The sequence below is a fragment of the Myxocyprinus asiaticus genome, chromosome 13 (assembly GCF_019703515.2).
Source record: "Myxocyprinus asiaticus isolate MX2 ecotype Aquarium Trade chromosome 13, UBuf_Myxa_2, whole genome shotgun sequence".
In the NCBI taxonomy this organism is placed as follows: Eukaryota; Metazoa; Chordata; class Actinopteri; order Cypriniformes; family Catostomidae; genus Myxocyprinus; species Myxocyprinus asiaticus.
In genome coordinates, this window is record NC_059356.1 from 8,887,556 (window position 1) to 8,909,676 (window position 22,121).

Below are 22,121 nucleotides of genomic sequence, written 5' to 3' on the forward strand. Positions count from 1 at the left end.
ATGACAATGTGTAAGAAATGCACAATTTTTGGAAAAGTTATTATAAATGTCCAAGTTGGCAGCAATAGTACTTTGTATAATAAGATTTTTTTTAAATTTTTTATAAAATCATAAACATTCAAAAAAGTCTCTTAATAACTGGGCAAGAATGAGGACACTGGGGGCCCAAAGACAACCAAAGTAGAGGTGTCACGGAATTGGTTAAAGAGGTGAGGACTCAATCGAAGAATGAATGATGGGCTTTTATTGGAATTCAAAAAATAAACAAAAAACACAACAAAAACCACCCCGTAGGGGAAAAACACAGTTCCACAGACTGACAGGAGCTCATGGCAGGGCAGGAGAAGGGAGCCTAGAGGTCCGATCTCAACACGGGAATCTCAAGGGATCTGCGGGGATACAGACAGACAGACCGAACAGGGAAAGCATCCACATGAACATAAAACAACTAACTGGCACAGGACAGAGCACACAGGGAGATTAAATAGGGAAGGAAATGAAGAGGGTAATGAGGAAAGGCAGGTGAAGCAAATGAACTAAAAAGGAAACAATGGGGGTGGGGCCAGGACGTGAGACAGGAGAGCACATGACAAACAAACCTGACAGAAGCCATATGCTCACACCAAACACAATAGACAAGACAGATGAGCACATGGGGAATGATCATGATCATAAGCCATATGCTCAAACAAAAAACATAGCACAAAAGACTGACAGAAGAGCGCATGGCAAATCAACCGAATCTGAAGCCTTGCGCTCACAAAGGCAATACATGGAGAGTGTACGGAGTGTATCGAGACCGAACTAGACAGAAGTCAGAGCACATGGCCAGGAAATAAACACTGAGCCATGTGTCCGATACGAACACGGAACATGGATGTCAGTATCCCGTCACCAACCAATAAACATGACTGACCAAGGTGACAGGATCCTGACAAGTGGGCTATGGGGGATCTTCTACCATTTATATATATATATACTGGCAGACAAAAGTTTGGAATAATGTACAGATTTTGCTCTTATGGAAAGAAATTGGTACTTTTATTCACCAAAGTGGCATTCAACTGATCACAATGTATAGTCAGGACATTAATAACGTGAAAAATGACTATTACAATTTGAACTACTTCAAAGAGTTCTCATCAAAAAATCCTCCACGTGCAGCAATGACAGCTTTGCAGATCCTTGGCATTCTAGCTGTCAGTTTGTCCAGATACTCAGGTGACATTTCACCCCACACTTCCTGTAGTACTTGCCATAGATGTGGCTGTCTTGTTGGGCACTTCTTACGCTCCTTACAGTCTAGCTGATCCCACAAAAGCTCAATGGGGTTAAGATCCATAACACTCTTTTCCAATTATCTGTTGTCCAATGTCTGTTTCTCTTTGCCCACTCTAAACTTTTATTTTTGTTTGCAAAAGTGACTTTTTCTTTGCAATTCTTCCCATAAGGCCTGCACCCCTGAGTTTTCTCTTTACTGTTGTACATGAAACTGGTGTTGAGCGGGTAGAATTCAATGAAGCTGTCAGCTGAGGACATGTGAGGCGTCTATTTCTCAAACTAGAGACTCTGATGTACTTATCCTCTTGTTTAGTTGTACAGCTGGCCTTCCACATCTCTTTCTGTCCTTGTTAGAGCCAGTTGTCCTTTGTGTTTGAAGACTGTAGTGTACACCTTTGTATGAAATCTTCAGTTTTTTGGCAACTTCAAGCATTGTATGGCCCTCAAAACAATGATTGACTGATGAGTTTCTAGAGAAAGCTGTTTCTTTTTTGCAATTTTTGACCTAATATTGACCTTAAGACATGCCAGTCTATTGCAATACTGTGGCAACTCAAAAACAAACACACAGATAATGTTAAGCTTAATTTAACGAACCAAATAGCTTTCAACTGTGTTTAATATAATGGCAAGTGATTTTCTAATACCAAATTAGCAATTTAGCATGAATTACTCAAGGATAAGGTGTTGGAGTGATGGCTGCTGGAAATGGGGTCTGTCTAGATTTGATCAAAAATGATTTCAAATAGTGATAGTGCTGTTTTTTTACATCAGTAATATCCTGACTATACTTTGTGATCAGTTGATATATATATATATATATATATATATATATATATATATATATATAAATGTGAATCTACCAAAAACAAACAAACAATGTACATCTAAATAGTACAGTTAAAAATACTGTTTGCTATAGTTAAGTAAAAAAGGGGCAGATTATCAAATAATGGAAATGTTTTTCATCATAAGCAGAAACGTGAGATGGGGCACCCAACGTCATGATGTCTCACTGTCCGGATGGAACCAATCCGCTAACTGGTGATCACTGCTGTATACTGTATTTATATTTGTCTTGGTCAGATGCTAACTGTATTTAATTGGCTCTGTAAATGTTACAAATTTTGTAATGCCGATACCATAATAAAGGAATGTTACAGATTAAATACAACTTCATTTAGGATGACTCTCAGAAATAGATAAACGATTTTTATTGATGGTAATGACAGTGGAGTAGCTCTGGTCTTGGTGGACTAGATCTGCTTTACACATGCTGTAACTGCTGCTTCACATGAGTCAGTATGCTGCTGCTGTTGGCACAGAAACATGATGCTGCTGAGACAGAAGAGATATATTGCTGCAATTGTACATACATCAAGATAAAGTCCCCATAAAGCAGACCTAGACATGAGGTGCAGGGGAGGTGGAGGGAGAATGCTACATGTTACGGCACTGATGTAGCCGGTTCCCTGTGTATTGCATGAGATGAGTTCCAGATCTAAATAATCTAGACTATGTGTATGAGACTTGAGTGATAAAATCACTTAATGTCTTGTCTGTGCAAAGTTATATGAGTGTCACAGCTCAAAGCACCTGCAGTAATCTCTATGCCACAGCTTTAACATCTGTGACCTGTTTTCAAAGTCCCACACAAGACACAAAGCATGCAGGATTTGATGTTCAACCTTTTTATAGTCATTGAACAGGTAAAATAAGATTAGTTTTTGTGTTTCCACAAATTAATTTACAAAAATATAGATAGGCAGGCAGGTGGATGGGCAGGCAGGCAGTAGGTAGGTTTTTTATGTATGTTTATTTTCATTCAAATCAAATCAAATTAAATCACATTTATTGTCACACAGCCATATACACAAGTGCAATGGTGTGTGAAATTCTTGGGTGCAGTTCTGATCAATATAGCAGTCGTGACAGTGATGAGACATATACCAATCTACAATAACATCAAATTAACACAACACAATTTAAAGTCTAATATACACATAATCAAAATCAATCAAATCAAATCACTTTATTGTCACACAGCCATATACACAAGTGCAATGGTGTGTGCAATTCTTGGGTGCAGTTCCGATCAACATAGCAGTCTTGACAGTGATGAGACAGTACCAATTTACAATAACATCAAATTAACACAGCACAATTAAACATCTGTTATACACATAATTACACTCAACAATATACAAATAATAACATACACTGTACAGTATACAATACGCACTATATAGATACACATTATTCAATAAAAATAAAAAATAAAAAAATAAAAATATATTAAAAAAAAGTATATATATATGTAGAATGTACAGTATTGTACTGTATTGACATTCAGGCTGTCAGTTGATAGTCAGTTGTTAAGAGAGAATATAATATAATAATAATATAATTTATGACAGTCCGGTGTGAGATGTAAGAGTAAGAGTAATAAAGTGCAGTGCTGATGTATTTTGATCGTGGGAGATCAAGAGTTCAAAAGTCTGATTGCTTGGGGGAAGAATCTGTCATGGAGACGGCTGGTGTGGGTCCTGATGCTGCGATACCGCCTACCTGATGGTAGCAGTGAGAACAGCCCATGGCTCGGGTGGCTGGAGTCTCTGATGATCCTCCGAGCTTTTTTCACACACCGCCTTGTATATATTTCCTGGAGGGAGGGAAGCTCACCTCCGATGATGTGTCTGGCAGTTCGCACCACCCTTTGCAGCGCTTTGCGGTTGTGGGCGGTGCTATTGCCGTACCAGGCGGAGATGCAGCCAGTCATGATGCTCTCCACAGTGCAGGTGTAGAACCGTGTGAGGATGTGGCGGTTCATTCCAAACTTCCTCAGCCGTCTCAGGAAGAAGAGGCGCTGATGAGCCTTCTTCACAACGACTTCAGTGTGGATGGACCATGTGAGTTCCTCAGAGATGTGGACACCCAGGAACTTGAAGCTGCTGACTCTCTCCACTAGTGCTCCATTGATGGTGATGGGACTGTGTTCTCTGTCTTTTCTTCTGAAGTCCACCACAAGCTCCTTTGTCTTACTGACGTTGAGGGAGAGGTTGTGCTCCTGACACCAGTGTGTCAGAGTGTGCACCTCCTCTCTGTAGGCTGTTTCATCATTGTCAGTGATCAGACCTACCACCGTCGTGTCATCAGCAAACTTAATGATGGCATTGGAGCTATGTGTTGCCACACAGTCATGTGTGTACAGGGAATACAGGAGTGGGCTGAGAACACAGCCCTGTGGGGCTCCAGTGTTGAGGGTCAGTGATGAGGAGATGTTGCTGCCTATTCTAACCACCTGGCATCTGCTTGACAGGAAGTCCAGGATCCAGCTGCACAGCGGGCTGTTTAAGCCCAGAGCCCGGAGTTTCTCATCTAGCTTGGAGGGCACTATGGTGTTGAATGCTGAGCTGTAGTCTACAAACAGCATTCTCACATAAGTGTTCTTTTTTCCAGGTGGGAGAGAGCAGTGTGTATTGTAGATGCAATGGCATCATCAGTGGAGCGGTTGTTGCGGTAAGCAAACTGCAATGGGTCAAGAGAGAGAGGCAGCACAGAGCAGATGTAATCTCTGATTAGTCTCTCAAAGCATTTGCTGATGATGGGGGTCAGAGCAACAGGACGCCAGTCATTTAAGCAAGTTATTTTTGATTGCTTTGGAACAGGCACAATGGTGGACGTTTTAAAGCATGTGGGGACTACAGACAAAGAGAGGGAAAGGTTGAAAATGTCTGTAAAAACACCAGCCAGCTGGTTCGCGCACGCTCTGATGACGCGGCCCGGAATGCCGTCTGCGCCCGCGGCTTTGCGGATATTCACCCGTCAGAAGGATCGGGTTACATCCGCTACAGAGACGGAGAGTGAACTAACCTCTGTAGCTTTGGCCGCGAGAGCTCTCTCCACGAGGGTGGTGTTATTTCCCTCAAAACGAGCATAAAAAGTATTTAGCTCATCCTGGAGAGAGGCAGCGGTGTTCATGGCGGAGTTTTTATTCCCTTTAAAGTCCGTGATGATGTTAATTCCCTGCCACATGCTTCTAGAGTTGGTGGTGTTAAACTGTCCTTCAATCTTGTTCCTGTACTGGCGTTTTGCTGTTCTGATTCGGAGGGCATAACTGGCTTGTTTATGCTCCTCCGCGTTCCCGGAATTGAAAGCGGAGGTCTGCACATTAAGTGCCGCGCGAACATCGCTATTAATCCATTGCCAGAACAAATTCAGAACAAATGTAAGGTGTTGAGTGGATAGTGAAAAGTGCTTTACTTACATTAACAGGATGTAAGCAGTGTTTTCCAAAAATGGCATACCCAAGGAGTTGGTATGTGACCATGTTCCCAAGTCATGAAATGAGGCAGTTTACTGCAGAGTAGTGCATCAAATTAAACCACTCCAGTCCAGGCTACCTCCAGTCAAACAGGCTAGCTGAGAATAACATGAAGAATCTCAAATATGTCCTGAAAAATGCATTACAATCAACATCTAGAACAACATCTTGCCCTTTACACTATGAGGAGCACTTCCATCACAGGGATGACATTACTCACCAGCCCAGATCCTGATGGGCAGAGTCCTGAGGGGTACCTTACCATGTATGATGCCTTGGAACGGACCAAATGTTTGTTATGGACAGACTTTAAATCTCTGTTTTTGAGGCATTTGAACCCTGTTTTAGGTTACTAATTTAACTAATAACCTGCAGCCAGTCAGAGTCCTGAGAAGTTTAATAACTTAGCTGCAGCCAGTCAGAGTTCTGAGGAGTACCTTACCTGCAGCCTGTCAGGTCCTGCAACCATCTACACCCAGAGGTGCTCATGCTGCATTTACAGACATGTAGAGAAGCAAGAGCACTTCCAGAGCAACAGTACAGGCATGCAGCACAGTACATACTGAAACTGCACAGGGATGGAAACCAGGTGTCATTGTGTTACAGTGTTGTGAGCGGAGGTTATAAAAAGTTGAGACACTATCAGGTCAACTGTTTCTTTGTAACAGATGTCACCTGCTGAAAACATCCAACAAACATATAACACAGATGTTATTGCACCCACTGAACCAGAGGAGATTCAGAGGGGAAACAGCTCCATCTGTACCTACTGCTAGTACCACCTACACCTACATCAGTACTGGTAGGGCGGTCAATTTCCTTTGAGATTTCAGGACTACTGCATGGGCCAACGGAGGTTGTGCTCCAGCGATAGGGTAAGAGCTGGTAATCTCCAACCCTACAATAAACTACCTTCCAACCCTACATAAAATGTTTGTTATGGACAGACTTTAAGGGGACGTTTACACAACAACGATGTACTTTGTGTTTTTGAAAAGTTTCACGTACAGACGACAGCGTTTTCAAAATGATTCCCGTTCACACAGATCCGCGAAAACGACTAAAATCACTGTATTATGCATGCCAGGCCAGTAGCTGGCGATGTCAATTTGTAAAGAAACACTACGCACCTGCGCACATAAGCATTCTTCCACAGAGCGGTGAATACAAACAATGAAGATGGCGATCACTGTTCATAGTAGTGATGCAGTAAATCTACAGTTTGCTGGAGAATGGTCAATAAACTCAAAATCTTGAGCAGCACAAACACAGTCCTGTAGTCCGTTATTGTAATTTTGAATGTCTTGTGCGTTGTTTTGAAGTACTCGCGCACATGCCTATAGACTGAACACATAATACGTGTGCGCATGACGTCATCGTTTTCACAAACTTGCACTTTGAAACCCGTTTTCAAAAGTTTGCGTTTTCAGGCCCCAAAACGCTGTTGTCGTGTAAATGAACAGCGAAAATGCTTTCCGTTTTCCGTTTTTAGTTGAAAACGTTGTCGTGTAAACGGACCCTAAATCTCTGTTTTTGAGGCATTTGAACCCTGTTTTAGGTTACTAATTTTTTTTATTAATTTATAAAGTATCTGTTTCAAGGGGCACTGTTTATTGTGATAAAGAGGATGTGGTGTAATGTGTTATACACTGATACCATTAATATTTTGTTCTAACAATAGATGGCACTGTTGGTTAAGCATGTTAGTGCGTCATTATGGCTTTCTCATTCCATTGTTTTGCTTCGTATTGTGCTCAAGTGTAAATTTGCTCTTCTAAAAAACAAAATAAAAAATTATGTGTGTAATATCTCCTAATGTATGTGTGCTAACATGATTTTAGTGTAATAAAATCGCTTGCTAACCTTTTCTGTGTAAAGTTATATCCCATTTTACAAGTTTGTTGCCATGACATTGTCACACTGTAAACCCAACAACTTCACAGCTCAAATAATACACAAGTTTTAACAAGATGAATTAATGTAAGTACTTATATAATAAGCTTCAGATTTCTGCCTTTAAACCCTCAAAAATTTGCCCAGATTCACTTCCATTGTAAGTGCCTGTAACAATGCTGGCAATGACAGGCAGATGATGATGATGTGAAGAACCCAAGTGCAGTGTTTATTTACATCAACGTGACATCCTGAAACCATGAACAGAAGACATAATCATGAACTAAACTTGACTTGACATAACATGACTTCCAAACAACGTAACATAAACACAATACCTGACAAAGGACAATGGCAAACATGAGGGTATAAATACATGGACAAGGGTAACAAGACAACCAATGAACAGACAGAACTATAAACAAGATAGCAAGACTAATAAATTTAAACCAATGACAAACTAGAACTGATAACGAGTAAACAAGACAATAAACCAATGAAAACAAGACACATGAACATGGAGGGAAACAGGATGATCACATGACTTGACAGGGAAACAGGAAATAACATGACATGGAAACACCTTTCAGAATAAGACATTAACACAAAACATGAACAAAAACACATCTAGACATGACATACCCCCCACCCCCCCACTAGGGGCGGCTCCCGATGCCCCAAAACATAAACACAAAGTTCACTGTGAGGGAGCTGGGGGCGGGGAGCGTGGCAACATGATGTGGTAACATGGTACGGCAGGATCACTGACTTGGCCATGGCAGGCATGAGTGCTGGCTTGGACCGTGGAGTGGAGGCTTGCTTGTGACATGGCATGGAGCAATCTGGGGCTTGGCTGAGACATGGCATGGAGCAGACTGAAGCTTGGCTGTGACATGGCATGGAGCAGGCCGAGGCGTGACATGGCATGGAGTAGACTCAGGATCCGGGGCAGAAGGTGGTGCAAGCTCTGCAACCATGATGTGGGACCCTGGCTCGGCGGCCATGACATGGGACCCTGGCTCAGCGGACATGACGGGGAACCCTGGCTCGGCGGACATGACGGGGAACCCTGGCTTGTGGAATGTGGCAGCCTTTGTGGGAGTGCTGAGTCCCTCATCAGCCACTCCCACAGTGAAAGATGAACCGCTCAGCAACAGGGCATAGTCCATGAACCAAGCCAGAGTCCATTGGATTTTGCCTCCAGGCATCATGGAGCAGACCAGCTCATTAAAATCCACCCTGCAGGCCAGAGCGCAGAATTTCTCTACATATTCCTCCAGGGGACGATTCCCCTGATGTAGGCATAAGAGCCGAACTGCTGGGTTCATAGTTGGTCAGGTATTCTGTCAGGCAGGCAGACGACGATGATGATGATGTGAAGAACCCAAGTGCAGTGTTTATTTACATCAACATGACATCCAAAAACCATGAACAGAGTAAATAGTATTAGAATAATACTATTTTCATGGCCATCGAAAACAATATCACAAATATGTTGAAATATTGTTTGAGCATGGAGCGTAGACCTTTAAGAATCAATTGACAAGATTATTTATCAAAATATACCACAGTCAAATCCTCTATGAATACAACCAAGACTTTATTTCGAATCTACAATCAACAAACTAACACACACAGACAAACATAAAACAGGTTGGTGAGTGAGCTGTAACAGAAGGTGAAAGTAAATGATCTGTAACAGAGAAAATTGAACTTTATGAGGTCTATAGATCATGCCCTGAACCCTCAATACTTAATTTAGTATACCTCGATTTGCAGTCGGGTTACCCAAAGTATTTAAATAAAACACCAGCACTTTCTAGCAAAAGTCTGGAGGTGTACTTGCGTTTCGTTGCGTTTCTTTGCATTGCTTTGGGTATTTGGCTCTTTGGCTGGGTCCGTAGAAAGTTCTGGTTGTTCTGTCGATGTTTTGGATCGTGGATGTGGATGCCGGATAGTTTGGTGCTGTAATGATCAGGCGGGGCTTTGAAGCAAGGCTTAAAAAGTGATTAATGAGTCTTTGTTCTTAAGGTTTGTCAATTTTCCCGCTCAAAAGTGAACATACTTTTATTCTGACTGTTATATAATGAAATTGGTGCAAGAGACATGACATCTGTTAACATCAACATTCTCTACATAAACAGGAAAGCATTTACTATGAAACATGACATACTTTCTCTTTATGGTTACTTCACTACACATTAACATTTGAATATACCTTATTATACATTGTATAATTGAGCATCATGAATGCACAATGTCAGAATAATGCATTCTATGATTCTAACCACAGTTAGGCATCATGTGATGCATCTTAGCATATTAAAATTAGGTTATGTGCGTTGTGAAGTGTAGAATGATTATACAATGGAGTCTTTTTATAGTGTTATAATATAATATATGTACATGCATTGTAAAAACCCAATAAAGTTTGTTTTGTGATGGGTATAACGGCTGACTGTCACATGATGGTCATTCAGTATATAAATTTAAGTGTCCATGTGTTCTGACTGAATGAACGGAACAAAGGAGCTTCTTTTGATTTCGGGAAACCCCAGGCTTATATGGTCACAGTTCTTTCTCTGGAATGTGCTTGCCAGTTGTGGCGGTTTTGGGTAAAGGCTGGGTTTTTGTGGACACCCTCCCTTGTTTTGTGATAGTTACATTGGCCAGATACAGGTCAGCTCAGACTCCTTGGCGCCAGTCCGAATTTCTAGCTTCTTAATGCTTAGTGGAATTTCTGGGAATTATAGGCCATCTTGGTGTAATTCTGTCTTAATTCTTTTTAATTTCCTTCTGCCTGGCTAGTCAGATCCTACAGCCTGTATCTGTGGCAAGATTTCTGCCACAGACCTTCTTTGTTTTTTTCTTACATGCAATTAATATTCCATGTAATTATGGAAGGAACAAATTCATTTTTGGAAATAATCCATTCAAACTTCACTGAGGGGGCACATGCAGTTTCAAAGGGCATGGCACCTCTGGGTGTGACACTTTACTCCATCTAAAAAATTACTTTAAACAGCATTTTTGTAATTAAATAATTATTGTGCATAATGTATAATTCTGCATGCAGTTTTCATGACCTCATGATGGGGAGGGTCCGCTGCGAATTAGATGCATCGCCGGACTCGCATCTCGATGCGAGTTAGATGAGCCACTGGGTGGACTGACTTTCCTTGAAAAAGAGACTTGGTTAAAAGGATCCGAAAATACGTTTGGACCGTTCTAATTCCTTTGATTTTGTTTACATTCTTAAAATTGTCTGTAGGCTATACATTGATAAATATATACTGCCTAATTATAGAATGTGTTCAGGAATTCCATTAAATAACAAACCATTCATATCGTCCTATAGTGCATTCCATGAGGGTCATAAATAGATGGACAGATTGATTAAGTGATTTCATCTATAGGCCAAAAAACACAATTCTAAATAACCAGTGTCATATACACCGATCAGCCACAACATTAAAATCACCTGCCTAATATTGTGTAGGTCCACAGCGCCAACCCGCATCTCAGAATTGCATTCCGAGATGATATTCTTCTTACCACAATTGTACAGAGAGGTTATCTGAGTTACCGTAGACTTTGTCAGTTCAAATCAGTCTGACCATTCTCTGTTGACCTCTCTCATCAACAAGACATTTCCATCCACAGAACTGTCGCTCACTGGATGTTTTTTGTTTTTGGCATCATTCTGAGTAAATTCTAGAGACTGTTGTGTGTGAAAATCCCAGGAGATCAGCAGTTACAGAAATACTCAAACCAGCCCGTCTAGCACCAACAATCATCCATGAGATTATCTAATCAGCCAATCATGTGGCAGCAGTGCAGTGCATAAAATCATGTAGATATGGGTCAGTTAATGTTCACATCAACCATCAGAATGGGGAAAAAATGTGATCTCAGTGATTTGGACCATGGCATGATTGTTGGTGCCAGATGGCAAAATCTACAGTAACTCAGATAACCGCTTTGTACAATTGTGGTAAGAAGTATATAATCTCAGAATGCTATTCTGAGATGCGGGTTGGTGCTATTTTGGTGGCACGAGGGGACCTACACAATATTAGGCAGGTGGTTTTAATCTTGTGGCTGATCGAGCCACAGTTGATCGAGTTGTGCTCAAACAGTTTGCATACCCTGGCAGAAATTGTGAAATTTTGGCATTGATTTTGAAAATATGACTGATCATGCAAAAAAAACCTGTCTTTTATTTAAGGATAGTGATCATATGAAGCCATTTATCATCACATAGTTGTTTGGCTCCTTTTTAAATCATAATGATAACAAAAATCACCCAAATGGCCCTGATCAAAAGTTTACATACCCTTGAATGTTTGGTCTTGTTACAGACACACAAGGTGACACACACAGGTTTAAATGGCAATTAAAGGTTAATTTCCCACACCTGTGGCTTTTTAAATTGCAATTAGTGTCTGTGTATAAATAGTCAATGAGTTTGTTAGTTCTCACGTGGATGCACTGAGCAGGCTAGATACTGAGCCATGGGGAGCAGAAAAGAACTGTCAAAAGACCTGCGTAACAAGGTAATGGAACTTTATAAAGATGGAAAAGGATATAAAAAGATATCCAAAGCCTTGAAAATGTCAGTCAGTACTGTTCAATCACTTATTAAGAAGTGGAAAATTCGGGGATCTCTTGATACCAAGCCAAGGTCAGGTAGACCAAGAAAGATTTCAGCCACAACTGCCAGAAGAATTGTTCGGGATACAAAGAAAAACCCACAGGTAACCTCAGGATAAATACAGGCTGCTCTGGAAAAAGACGGTGTGGTTGTTTCAAGGAGCACAATACCAATCATAGCGCTTATGGTTGTGACCATAAAGCTCTATTTTGGTCTCGTCACTCCAAATGACAGTGTGCCAAAAGCTGTGAGGCGTGTCAAGGTGTTGTCGTGCATATTGTAACCGGGCTTTTTTGTGGCATTGGCTTCTTTCTGGCAACTCGACCATGCAGCTCATTTTTGTTCAGGTATCATCGTATTGTGCTCCTTGAAACAACCACACTGTCTTTTTCCATCAGTCATATTTTCAAAATCAATGCCAAAATTTCACAATTTCTGCCAGGGTATGCAAACTTCTGAGCACAACTGTATATTGTAAATGAGAACGCCCCGCAGTTGTTGACAAGATGCCGCCCTGGGCAACTGCCCATGCCTAAATCCGCTCCTGAGTACATGAATATTATCTTTTCACTGGTGTATTTTGTAAAACTACATTTGTATTTAACTAAAGAGAATACTATTACTTACAAAGTAGAAAAAGAATGTAAGAGTTGTAAACCCAAATATAGATAGAGGTTGAAAGGGAGAGACATTGATAGCAATATGTAATATAGACTGTCAAAAAGATGAAAATAAAAAGAGCAATTGCAATTTGGTATATAAATAAATATAAGAAAGCTCAAGCACAATCATTTGTGTAAATATTACATGAATGCCATGCTTGTTGGTTAGATTTTAAATTCTAATTCTAAGTCAGGGAAATTTTCAGTGTTTATTCTTAACATTTCTTAAGAAGTATACAGTTTATGAAAAGCAAAAATAGATACACTTACAGTAAGACTGAAATTATCTACAAAACAAAGCTTGAACTGTGTATGTGCCTTAAAGGGATAGTTCACACAAAAATGACAATTATGTCCACAGCTGTCAAGCAATATTTTTTAATAAACTATGAATTTCCTTTGGGTATGCTCTTTACAAAAGCTATGGTATGTCTTCAGAAGACTTGGATTGTAGTGCACAAGTCATATGGACAACTTTTATGGTGCTTTTTTGTCTTTTTTAAAGCCTTTTCAAGCCCCTGGCATTTTATACAACAGTTAGTTCCAGTCCTTGAATCTAATTGGCCAATGAGCATTCCAAGAGTGCTGATATTCAATATAAAAACACTGGGATTCTTCACTATTTGTATCACTCTGCTTGTGTGTGTGTATGCGGCTTTCCAAATAGTAGTGAGGATTTTTATTCATTGTTCATTTTGATTTTGTTCACTGATTTGTCCAGTGATCATTTCTGTATATAACGTCTTTATACCTGTAGGTGGCGACAAATGAGCTTCTTTTATGTTATGAGCAAGTAAATGAGTCCTTAAGTGATTCAATAAACAACATGACTGAAATAATGGAAGTGAATGAGAATGGTTTGTTCCCTTAAAAGATTCTTTTAAAAACAAAGATTGGAAATGCATTATCTAACTGGCCAGTGTTTGTCTGAAACGTAAGTTATTCAATATTATTTACTTGTTGGTTGAACTGTTGTATAAAAGCATTATCAAAAAATATCACAAAGAGCAGCTTGGATATATTTAAATATCTCTATTTGTGTTCCACTGAAAAATGAAAGTCATGTAGTGTTTAGAATGACAGGGTGAGTAAATGATGACAGAATATTCATTTTTGGGTGAATTATGCTTTTAAAGAAAAGGAATTGCAAGCACTGTTATCACTCAAATCATAAAAAGTGAGCTATGAGAGAAACAAGAAACATGCTTCATGTTATTTTTAAAGGAAGCTATCCTTCATAACACCAGACTGCTCCAGGACAGCCTTCCTGCGAGCCGCAGCATCCAAAATCTTTTTGCGTGGCCCCAGATGGATGCGGATGCTTTTGAGATCATCATCTGAACAGAGCATCAGGGCTTCAAGATCCAGCTGCTCACGAGTGAACACAGGAGCAAAGTCCAACAGGCTGATGGATGCCAAGAATGAATCCAAGGGTGATGTCTCATCTTCCTCATCCAGACCAATCTCCTGTTCATTCCAAGGAAGTTCTGAATCCTCCTCAAAACCTTCCAATCCTACGTTCACAGTCTCAAACACCTCTTGTCGAATGAGAAACCCCAGGTCTTCTGTATCACCACTCGGAAGGTCTTCTGGTTCAATGCCCATCTCCATGGAGAAGTTCTTGCGGAACACCATTTTACCAAGACCAGGCCTTTCAAAGATAGATTTCATCTGATTTGCTCCCTCTTCGTCATTGTCAAAACCTCTCTCACCATCTTCGTCCTCCTCATTTTCATCCTGCTCATTGAAGACGTCAACAAACTCAGGCTTCCCTTGAGAGCCACTGTCTTGTTTGACAAAAATTACATTGCTGTCCCCCTGTCTACTCATTGTCCCTTTGTCCTTTTTTCCAAACTTGCGTTGGAAGGTTCCCTTGATTGTTGACTTGATAGATCCATTGGTGTCTGCGGCAATGAGTTTTGAGAATTGTTCCCCGGTCACGCTGTTTATGGTGCCCATGCTGGATGAGGCTAGACTGGCTTCCGACACAGAACCACCACGGTACATCTTGTCCATCCTACTTTGATGCCTCTTCTTAACCTGTTCGCACTGCTTGACTCTACGTTCTGCATCTTTGGTGGCCTGCTCTTTCAGACGTGCAACCTTTTTTGCATTCTGGCTTGTCTGTTGGGAGGCGCTGCTGTCTAGGAAGCGAACGCAGTTCATATGGTCTCGAGAGGCAGCGACATCCATAGGAGTGTGGAAATCATTGTCCAGAGCGAAGAGGTTAGCTCCAAAATTCACTAGGAAGCTGAGGATCTGCATGTGACCATTTGCAGCGGCGTGATGTAAGGGCGTGTTCCCCCATATGTCACTTTTGTTTGGATCCCCCCTACAGAACAGATAATAATGAACAATCACTTTACAGTCACTTACTTGACACATATAATACAGCAAAGTAATATAATTGCTCATAGTGGGAGGGATTTAAACAAACCCCTAACCCTGGGTATTAAACTTCACAGTCTGATTTTTTACAGATTTTTTTGTTACCCTTTACATGTCAATCGAAATGTCTTTGAACCATATCTGTTCTTAAAGGGTACATATTGGTATATAAAGGTGTAAAGAAGGTAAAATTGTTGTACATTTGTGGGTACTGCCCTGGTGACAAGCTGTTGTACCCCTAAAGGTACAATTTCTGCACATTTTTTACCGTATTTTTGCTACGAACATGAATTATACCTTAAATCATGCAGCTTATTGAGGAGATGTGTTATAACTTTTATAAGCAATCAGACTTGCCATTTTCACCTGGAAAACAATAAATTGGGCAAACAAATCCACATTCAAGCCAAATCTACACTGTAAAAATGGAAAGATAACTGAGGCCCCTTTGGGGGTTCTTCACATGCCACAGCAGCAAAACTCTTTGGAGATCCTCCAGACAACTAAACAAATTTTACTTTAGATTATATTTTTATAGTGTTTAAACAGAGACCATATGATGACAAAATAACATCAACGAGGAGACCGGTGATAAAATAAAATGCACACACATTCTCATTCAACAGACACAGCTATCCACTGCCATATCGTTTGGTCTCCTATGTGTGCAAACACACATAAACAATCATACTAGCTCATTTTTGTTCTCACAAACATTCATCAACATCAACATTATTTATGTCCTCAGAGAAATTCAAAATAAATGTCAAGTGTCTCGAAAGTTTTCTCTTATGATGGGATTACTGAAGAAACCGTTAACAGTCCTTGGAGTTTTTTTTTTTTTAGTTCTTGCAGAAACTAAGAGTACGTTTTTCAGAGAACTGAAAGGGTGACTGGAGGATCTTCAGGGGGTTCTGCCAGTGTATCAGCTGAGGAATCCCAAATTGTGCCTCATATATCTTTTAATTTTTACAGTGTTCAGAATATTCAATATGATCACAAGGGATATCGACATGCTGCTTGTGAATGTTTATGTACCCAATTAACCACATTCTGCAATTACTGACAAGCGCCATCCCCCATTCTGCTCTTCTGATAGTACATCGTGTGAGGAAACTCTGAGACATGGGTTCTGGTTTCATGGAAATCAGTAATAGTTTTTTCTCCAAGATGTGGGTTCTTGTCCCATGGAAACCAGGAAGTAATCACATTCTCATAAAGACTGAGACTGAATTTTTGTTGTAAAGTTACCTTTTTTAATCCATAGACAGTTGGGTTTAGGCTTGCTGTTTGGGTTAAGGCAGTGGTTCTCAAAGTGTGGGGAGGGGAAGACTGGCCCTTCCTCAAATCTCATTCACTTTCACACATTCAACAAAAATATTGACAATGAACACAAGAAACAATGTGTGCAATTTATTTTCCTCTGCCTTTTTTCCTGCCTTTTTTCCTGTTTAAACTTTCGCCTGGCACCACAGCGTGTCCTGTGTGCATAGCTCTCGACAGCCCAAAGCGCTCCTGATTTCAGATGTGCTCACAATGCTTCTGTAAACAAGCCGTTCTCGCTTGCGCACCAGTTTCAAATGGACACTTAGAATTAACACTTAGATTTCGGTCTGTTCCTCTCACAATACTATCATATGGCTTCAGAAGAATTTAGATCTAAGGCACGAGTATTATGGATGACGTTAAGGTGCTTTGATGTGTGCTTTTGGTGCTTGGAAATCCACAAACACGATCCTCTCATCCCTCAGTCTTGTGATTCACGGATGAAAAAGTCCTACTGGTTTTGAAAGATGAGGGTGATAGTAAATGATGGCAGAAAGGTCAGTTTTTATTTCAGTGGTTGTTAAAATTTGTCAGTATCATTAACCAGGTGTAAATTGTTGTCCAGGGGTCCGGACCCAGACCGCTACCGAAACAGCGCATAGATGGCGCTGTAATGTGATACTTGTTACTTTTTTCAGTGCTGGCCAGGATGGGTCAATCACTGTCGTTTGATGTGACTGGATGATGATTTTAAAAATACTTTTATAGAGACTGCTGATGCTTATTTCCATTCACAGTACAAGTCCTAGCAATTATCAGTTTTTATTAAAAATAACTATCTAGTGTAAAAATGTCTCCAATGAGAAACGTTCTAATAGTTAAATGCGGATGAATGGAGGATTCGGTTTCTGAGCGGCCAAGCGCCCCCTGTAGGAAGAAAAATTTGTGTCTCGTGTAATACAGTCTTTGGCTGACAACGTGTGCAATTTGCAACGTGTTCATGGCCAGGGGTTGCTCCTGCAGCAGTATTACTTTTTATTATTTCTTTTTTTTTTTTGTTTGTTTTTTTTTTTTTATGTTTTGAAATTATACATGCATAATTCATTTTTGTATGTATTTATGTAACAGAAAGTATTCACAAAATAACAGAACGACCTGTTGACAAAAGTTCATAATTTAGATTTATTTAGATACATTTTTTTTTTTTTTTTTTTGTGAAGAGTGTAACTTTTCTTTCAGTCATACCATAGCTTTTTTCTTTCAGTTTCAGTTTCTTTCAATTGTAGTTTTAAAAATTTTCGTGACATGAAGTTGAAAGAAAATGTAGTCTTTTAAAACCTTTCTTTTTCTTTTTTCTTTTTATTCTTTTTTTTTTTTTTTTAGTAAAAAGGTGAAATGTTATTTTGTCATATTTCAAAAAATTTAGAACAAGATGGGTTAAGGGGTAGGGTTCATAAAATACACAATTCTGTTCACTGTATTAAACCATTTACAACTAAAAATACTACTCACTTTTGGCACCACCCTGTGGACATTTTACCTGGAAACTGGTCAACAACACTTCCAGCTTTGGTTTGAATTTTTGTAAGCATTTCAACAGCAAAACTTTTAACCTACTGTTGCTGAATTCACTGTGTGTTCAGTCTGGAATATCATTGAGTCTTGAGGGTGGGCTCTTTTGACGGGCCATTAAGTAACACCCATACCACCCTAGCAACTGCATAGCAACACACTAAATACCACTCAAAACACCTTGGTAATCACATAGCAATGCCCTGGCAACCATTTAAGCAATATTGTGGCAAGTTTTGCATGGACAAGCACCACTCACATTTTCTTCAGAAAATATCAACTCAATTGTTTGTAATTCAAGGCAAGGGAATAAGGCATAAATAATCATAACACCTTTATTGTGTTTTTAATAATCCAAGCGGGTTTCAATACTCACTTTTCAAACTCTTTTTCTCCTTGGTTATAGTTGTTTGTCTCTGCAGCAATTAAAATTCCATTCTCATATTTTTCCGTAATTCATATGATGCTATACTAGTAGCCCATAAACATCATCAAAAGTTAATCTGTAACCTGCTGTAAAATGAAAGTCCACTGGAATACCCATAAAATCTCTGAATACAGTATCTACAAGAGCTTATCTATCTGAGCAGCATCTGTTCATGGATAGATGTGACATGCAAGGTGGAAAAGCCCAATTCATGTTCATGAGTGAGACCAGCCCCAATACTACACAGAATAAATAAACTCTAGCTCGAGCTAATCGTGGATGAGCTCTGGAAGTATGAAGAGGCTTATTGTTCCAAATTTGCATAATTCATTTGCCTGATTAAACACTTGGAATCAGTTCTGGAATCAAGAATAATGTGCAGAGCAAATCATGCAAGAAAAAAGAAAGGTACAGACTAGAAGCTGATTATAAATTGTTTCCATGAGTGGTGCTAACCTTTCTGCTAACAGTTAAAATTATGGCCCAGAAGTATATTACAGTATATTGCATACTGTAAATATAAAGACTATATAAAGAATGGCTAATTAAAGCAACATTTTGTCTAATCTATGTGTTCTGACATCTCCATGACAAATGTGTAGCATCACAAGGTGTCCTTCTTTACCGAACTGTATGCATTCAATAGTGTTTAATAATGACGTCAGTTCTAAATTGTACCATCATGCAAGGACACTTTCACATGATTTACTGTAGTAAACACAAGAGCGATGATTGACTTTCTCATAAAGCACACAAGCAAAAAAAATCTAAAGGAACCACCCAATGGTCATAAAACTAGTTTGAACCGGAAAACCAGTTGTGTAATATATGTGTAGTAACCTAGTGTCATAATCTAATTAACGCAATGTTTGCTACTTCATATGGATTAATTAAGGTATGTAATTACATCTGGCATATAGCCATATGGTTGTTTAGATTAAACAATGAAGATATCTATGGTCTGCAAAGGCAAAACGCAGTAACTACACATTTTGTAAAAACATACATTTTGAGTGATGACCGAAATCATAGACAGCTTTGGCTCAACTCAGCACATATTCAGAGAAAATGGAGAGAAACTATTTTGTAATCCACATTTAGCTGGACAATCCAAAAACTTTGAAGCCATTTTCTCCATCTCAGTGTTGCCGTGACTCTACGTTTTTGCTTTGCCAGACAGAGTGCAATCTTTAATAAGGAACTTAATGAGTAAGAAAGTTTTTCTAACCCTCAATAAAGATGTTTATTTTACCAAGCAGTATGTCCTTTTTCACATATCTAGTTTTGATTTTGACTAATCTTTGACACAGTTTGTCATACTTGCGAGGACCATTAAATAAAGTGGGTTAAAATCATGAGTATGGAAAGTTTTGTATAGTGCAAATAGGTTCACTGAACTCACCCTCTGCTACATATAAGTTGAAGAGCCTCAATGTGTCCATGATAAGCCGCCCAGAGTGTGGGTGTCATGCCATCCTCGTCCGGGGTGTTCAGATCTTTTCTTGTGGCTTCTTTCAAAAGATCCAAATAGCCATCAATGGCTGCTTTGTGATATCTTGACATTGTTGTAATAACCTTTTTTATGTAGAGCTAAATGAACAAGTAAAACATTTAATATGAAACATCACAGGAACATTTTTGAAGAGCTCGCTCTATTTCTCTGTCTCTGTGGCTGAGGGTGGAGTAACTGTGAGCACTGCCTAGACAGGACATCATTATCACTGTAATAAACTAAAGTCCAGTGTGTGTTGTAAATGAACGTTTAGCACAAGCACACAGTGTGTTCTTTCAATGTGACACTAAAAAAAGTGGTAACCTGCAATTGTCACCTCAAGGATCTATTTCTACTGGATCTAACCTATAAAGAATACATTAGTTGGTGTAATTAATTTGTGAAGTAAATTTAGCCTGATTATATAACATTTTTGAATCGAATAAAGCCATTTAATTTAAATGTTACAACATGAAGCACATTAGCCTGCTTTACGAAAAAAAAAAAGAGTGTAAAGATATAAAAAGGGGAATTAGATTACTTTATAATTTACAGTAATAAACTTGATCAAAATGTTAAGCATTGCTCTCTTTGAATAAGTTTGATTAGCCTACAAATTACCCTTGATCAATTTCAATTTCAATTATGATCTGTATTATGGCACTGTAAACAATATCACATAGAGAAGGTATTTTTCCATTACAATTTGAACAAAATTTGTCAATTTATATTATATTATTGTCTTAATCTCTCATTAAGCAGGGTGAACACAGGTAAAGTGGGACACTTTCTGATAAATTGTCATTGCCGTTGTTTTTAAAATACAATGAAAATGGCCACATCAACGTAACTGCAATTAAGGCTGAACTTAATGCTGATTTTAGTAGTGAAAAAAAATATACACAAAATGATAGATAATTCTACGAGTGTCCAGCTTACATGAAGGAGAGCTAAAAAATGGGCTTGTCTAAATAGTATCCACCCACTTTCAAGGTGCCTGGGTTCTGAAAGTTTTTTAGCCATGAACCAAACCAACCAGCTCCAAGCTGAATCACAGTATCACAAAGCATTTGAAAATCAGACAAAAGTACAAGACTATATACTTATCGTTTTTAATAAGGGAATGAACTACAATCCCATGAAGCATTGTAAATGGCAAAATCGAATATAAACCGATGGAAATATATACAAATATTGATTTTAGGTTGTTGATTATAAGTATAGGAATGATATGGTTTAAGTTTATTGCACAATATTCAGATATATATGAAAATATAAGAAGTTTGAGGCTGAAGGGAGACTGACTCGTTTGCGTCATTCACAGTGCGTCATGGAAGTGGGCAGTCGGTTCTGGGCTTGCTTGGTGGGCTTTCTTTACCACATTTCTCTGGTTGGTGGATCTCTCTTGAGGATCATGGGTAGTGTAGTTGTTCACTAAGATTTCTGCTATTAAACATGATTTTTAAACAGTGAAGTTGAAATAATGTGGACTGATGGCTTCAACAGAAGCATATACCATCGATGAACAACCTCAGAGCTCATGGTAGGGCTGTCTTTAAAGGTTTATAAGTTATCTGTAAAAATCAGTTCGTCTATGGAGAAAATGAATGAGATTTTTACTTCCGTAACCAGACTATTGCGCTCTGTTGGTCAGGTGAATTTTCTTTGGGATTATGTCAATGATTTATTTTTATTTTTTTTCTCTCTTTTTCTCCCCAATTTGGCATGCCCAATTCCCAATGTGCTCTAGGTCCTTATGGTGGCATAGTGACTTGCCTCAATCCGGTGATTGTCTCAGTTGCCTCCGCGTCTGAGACAGTCAATCTGCGCATCTTATCACATGGCTTGTTGACCGCGTTACCGCGGAGACCTAGTACATGTGGAGGCTTCAAGCTATTCTTCACAGCATCCATGCACAACTCACCACGCACCCCACCGAGAGCGAGAACCACATTACAGCGACCACGAGGAGGTTACCCCAACATGACTCTACCCACCCAAGCAACTGGGCCAATTTGATTGCTTAGGAAACCGGGCTGGAGTCACTCAGCACACCCTGGATTCGAACTTGCAACTTGACTTGCTGAGCTACCCAGGCCCCTGATTAGCAACAACATTGATTTTAATGCATTATTATTTTTTGTGCAGTGTCAGATAAAAAA

The 22,121-nt window shown here is 39.4% G+C and overlaps 1 protein-coding gene across 1 annotated transcript; it reads right to left on the reverse strand.

Annotated features, from left to right (window-relative positions):
* Positions 1-13,140: 13,140 nt before the first annotated feature.
* anks4b (ankyrin repeat and sterile alpha motif domain containing 4B) lies at positions 13,141-20,030 on the reverse strand. The gene is made up of 2 exons (XM_051714431.1): positions 19,870-20,030; positions 13,141-15,146 (listed from the first exon to the last, which is right to left on the reverse strand). The coding sequence occupies exons 1-2, from the start codon at positions 20,028-20,030 to the stop codon at positions 14,033-14,035; spliced, it is 1,275 nt and encodes a 424-aa protein (XP_051570391.1). The 3' UTR covers positions 13,141-14,032.
* Positions 20,031-22,121: the final 2,091 nt, after the last annotated feature.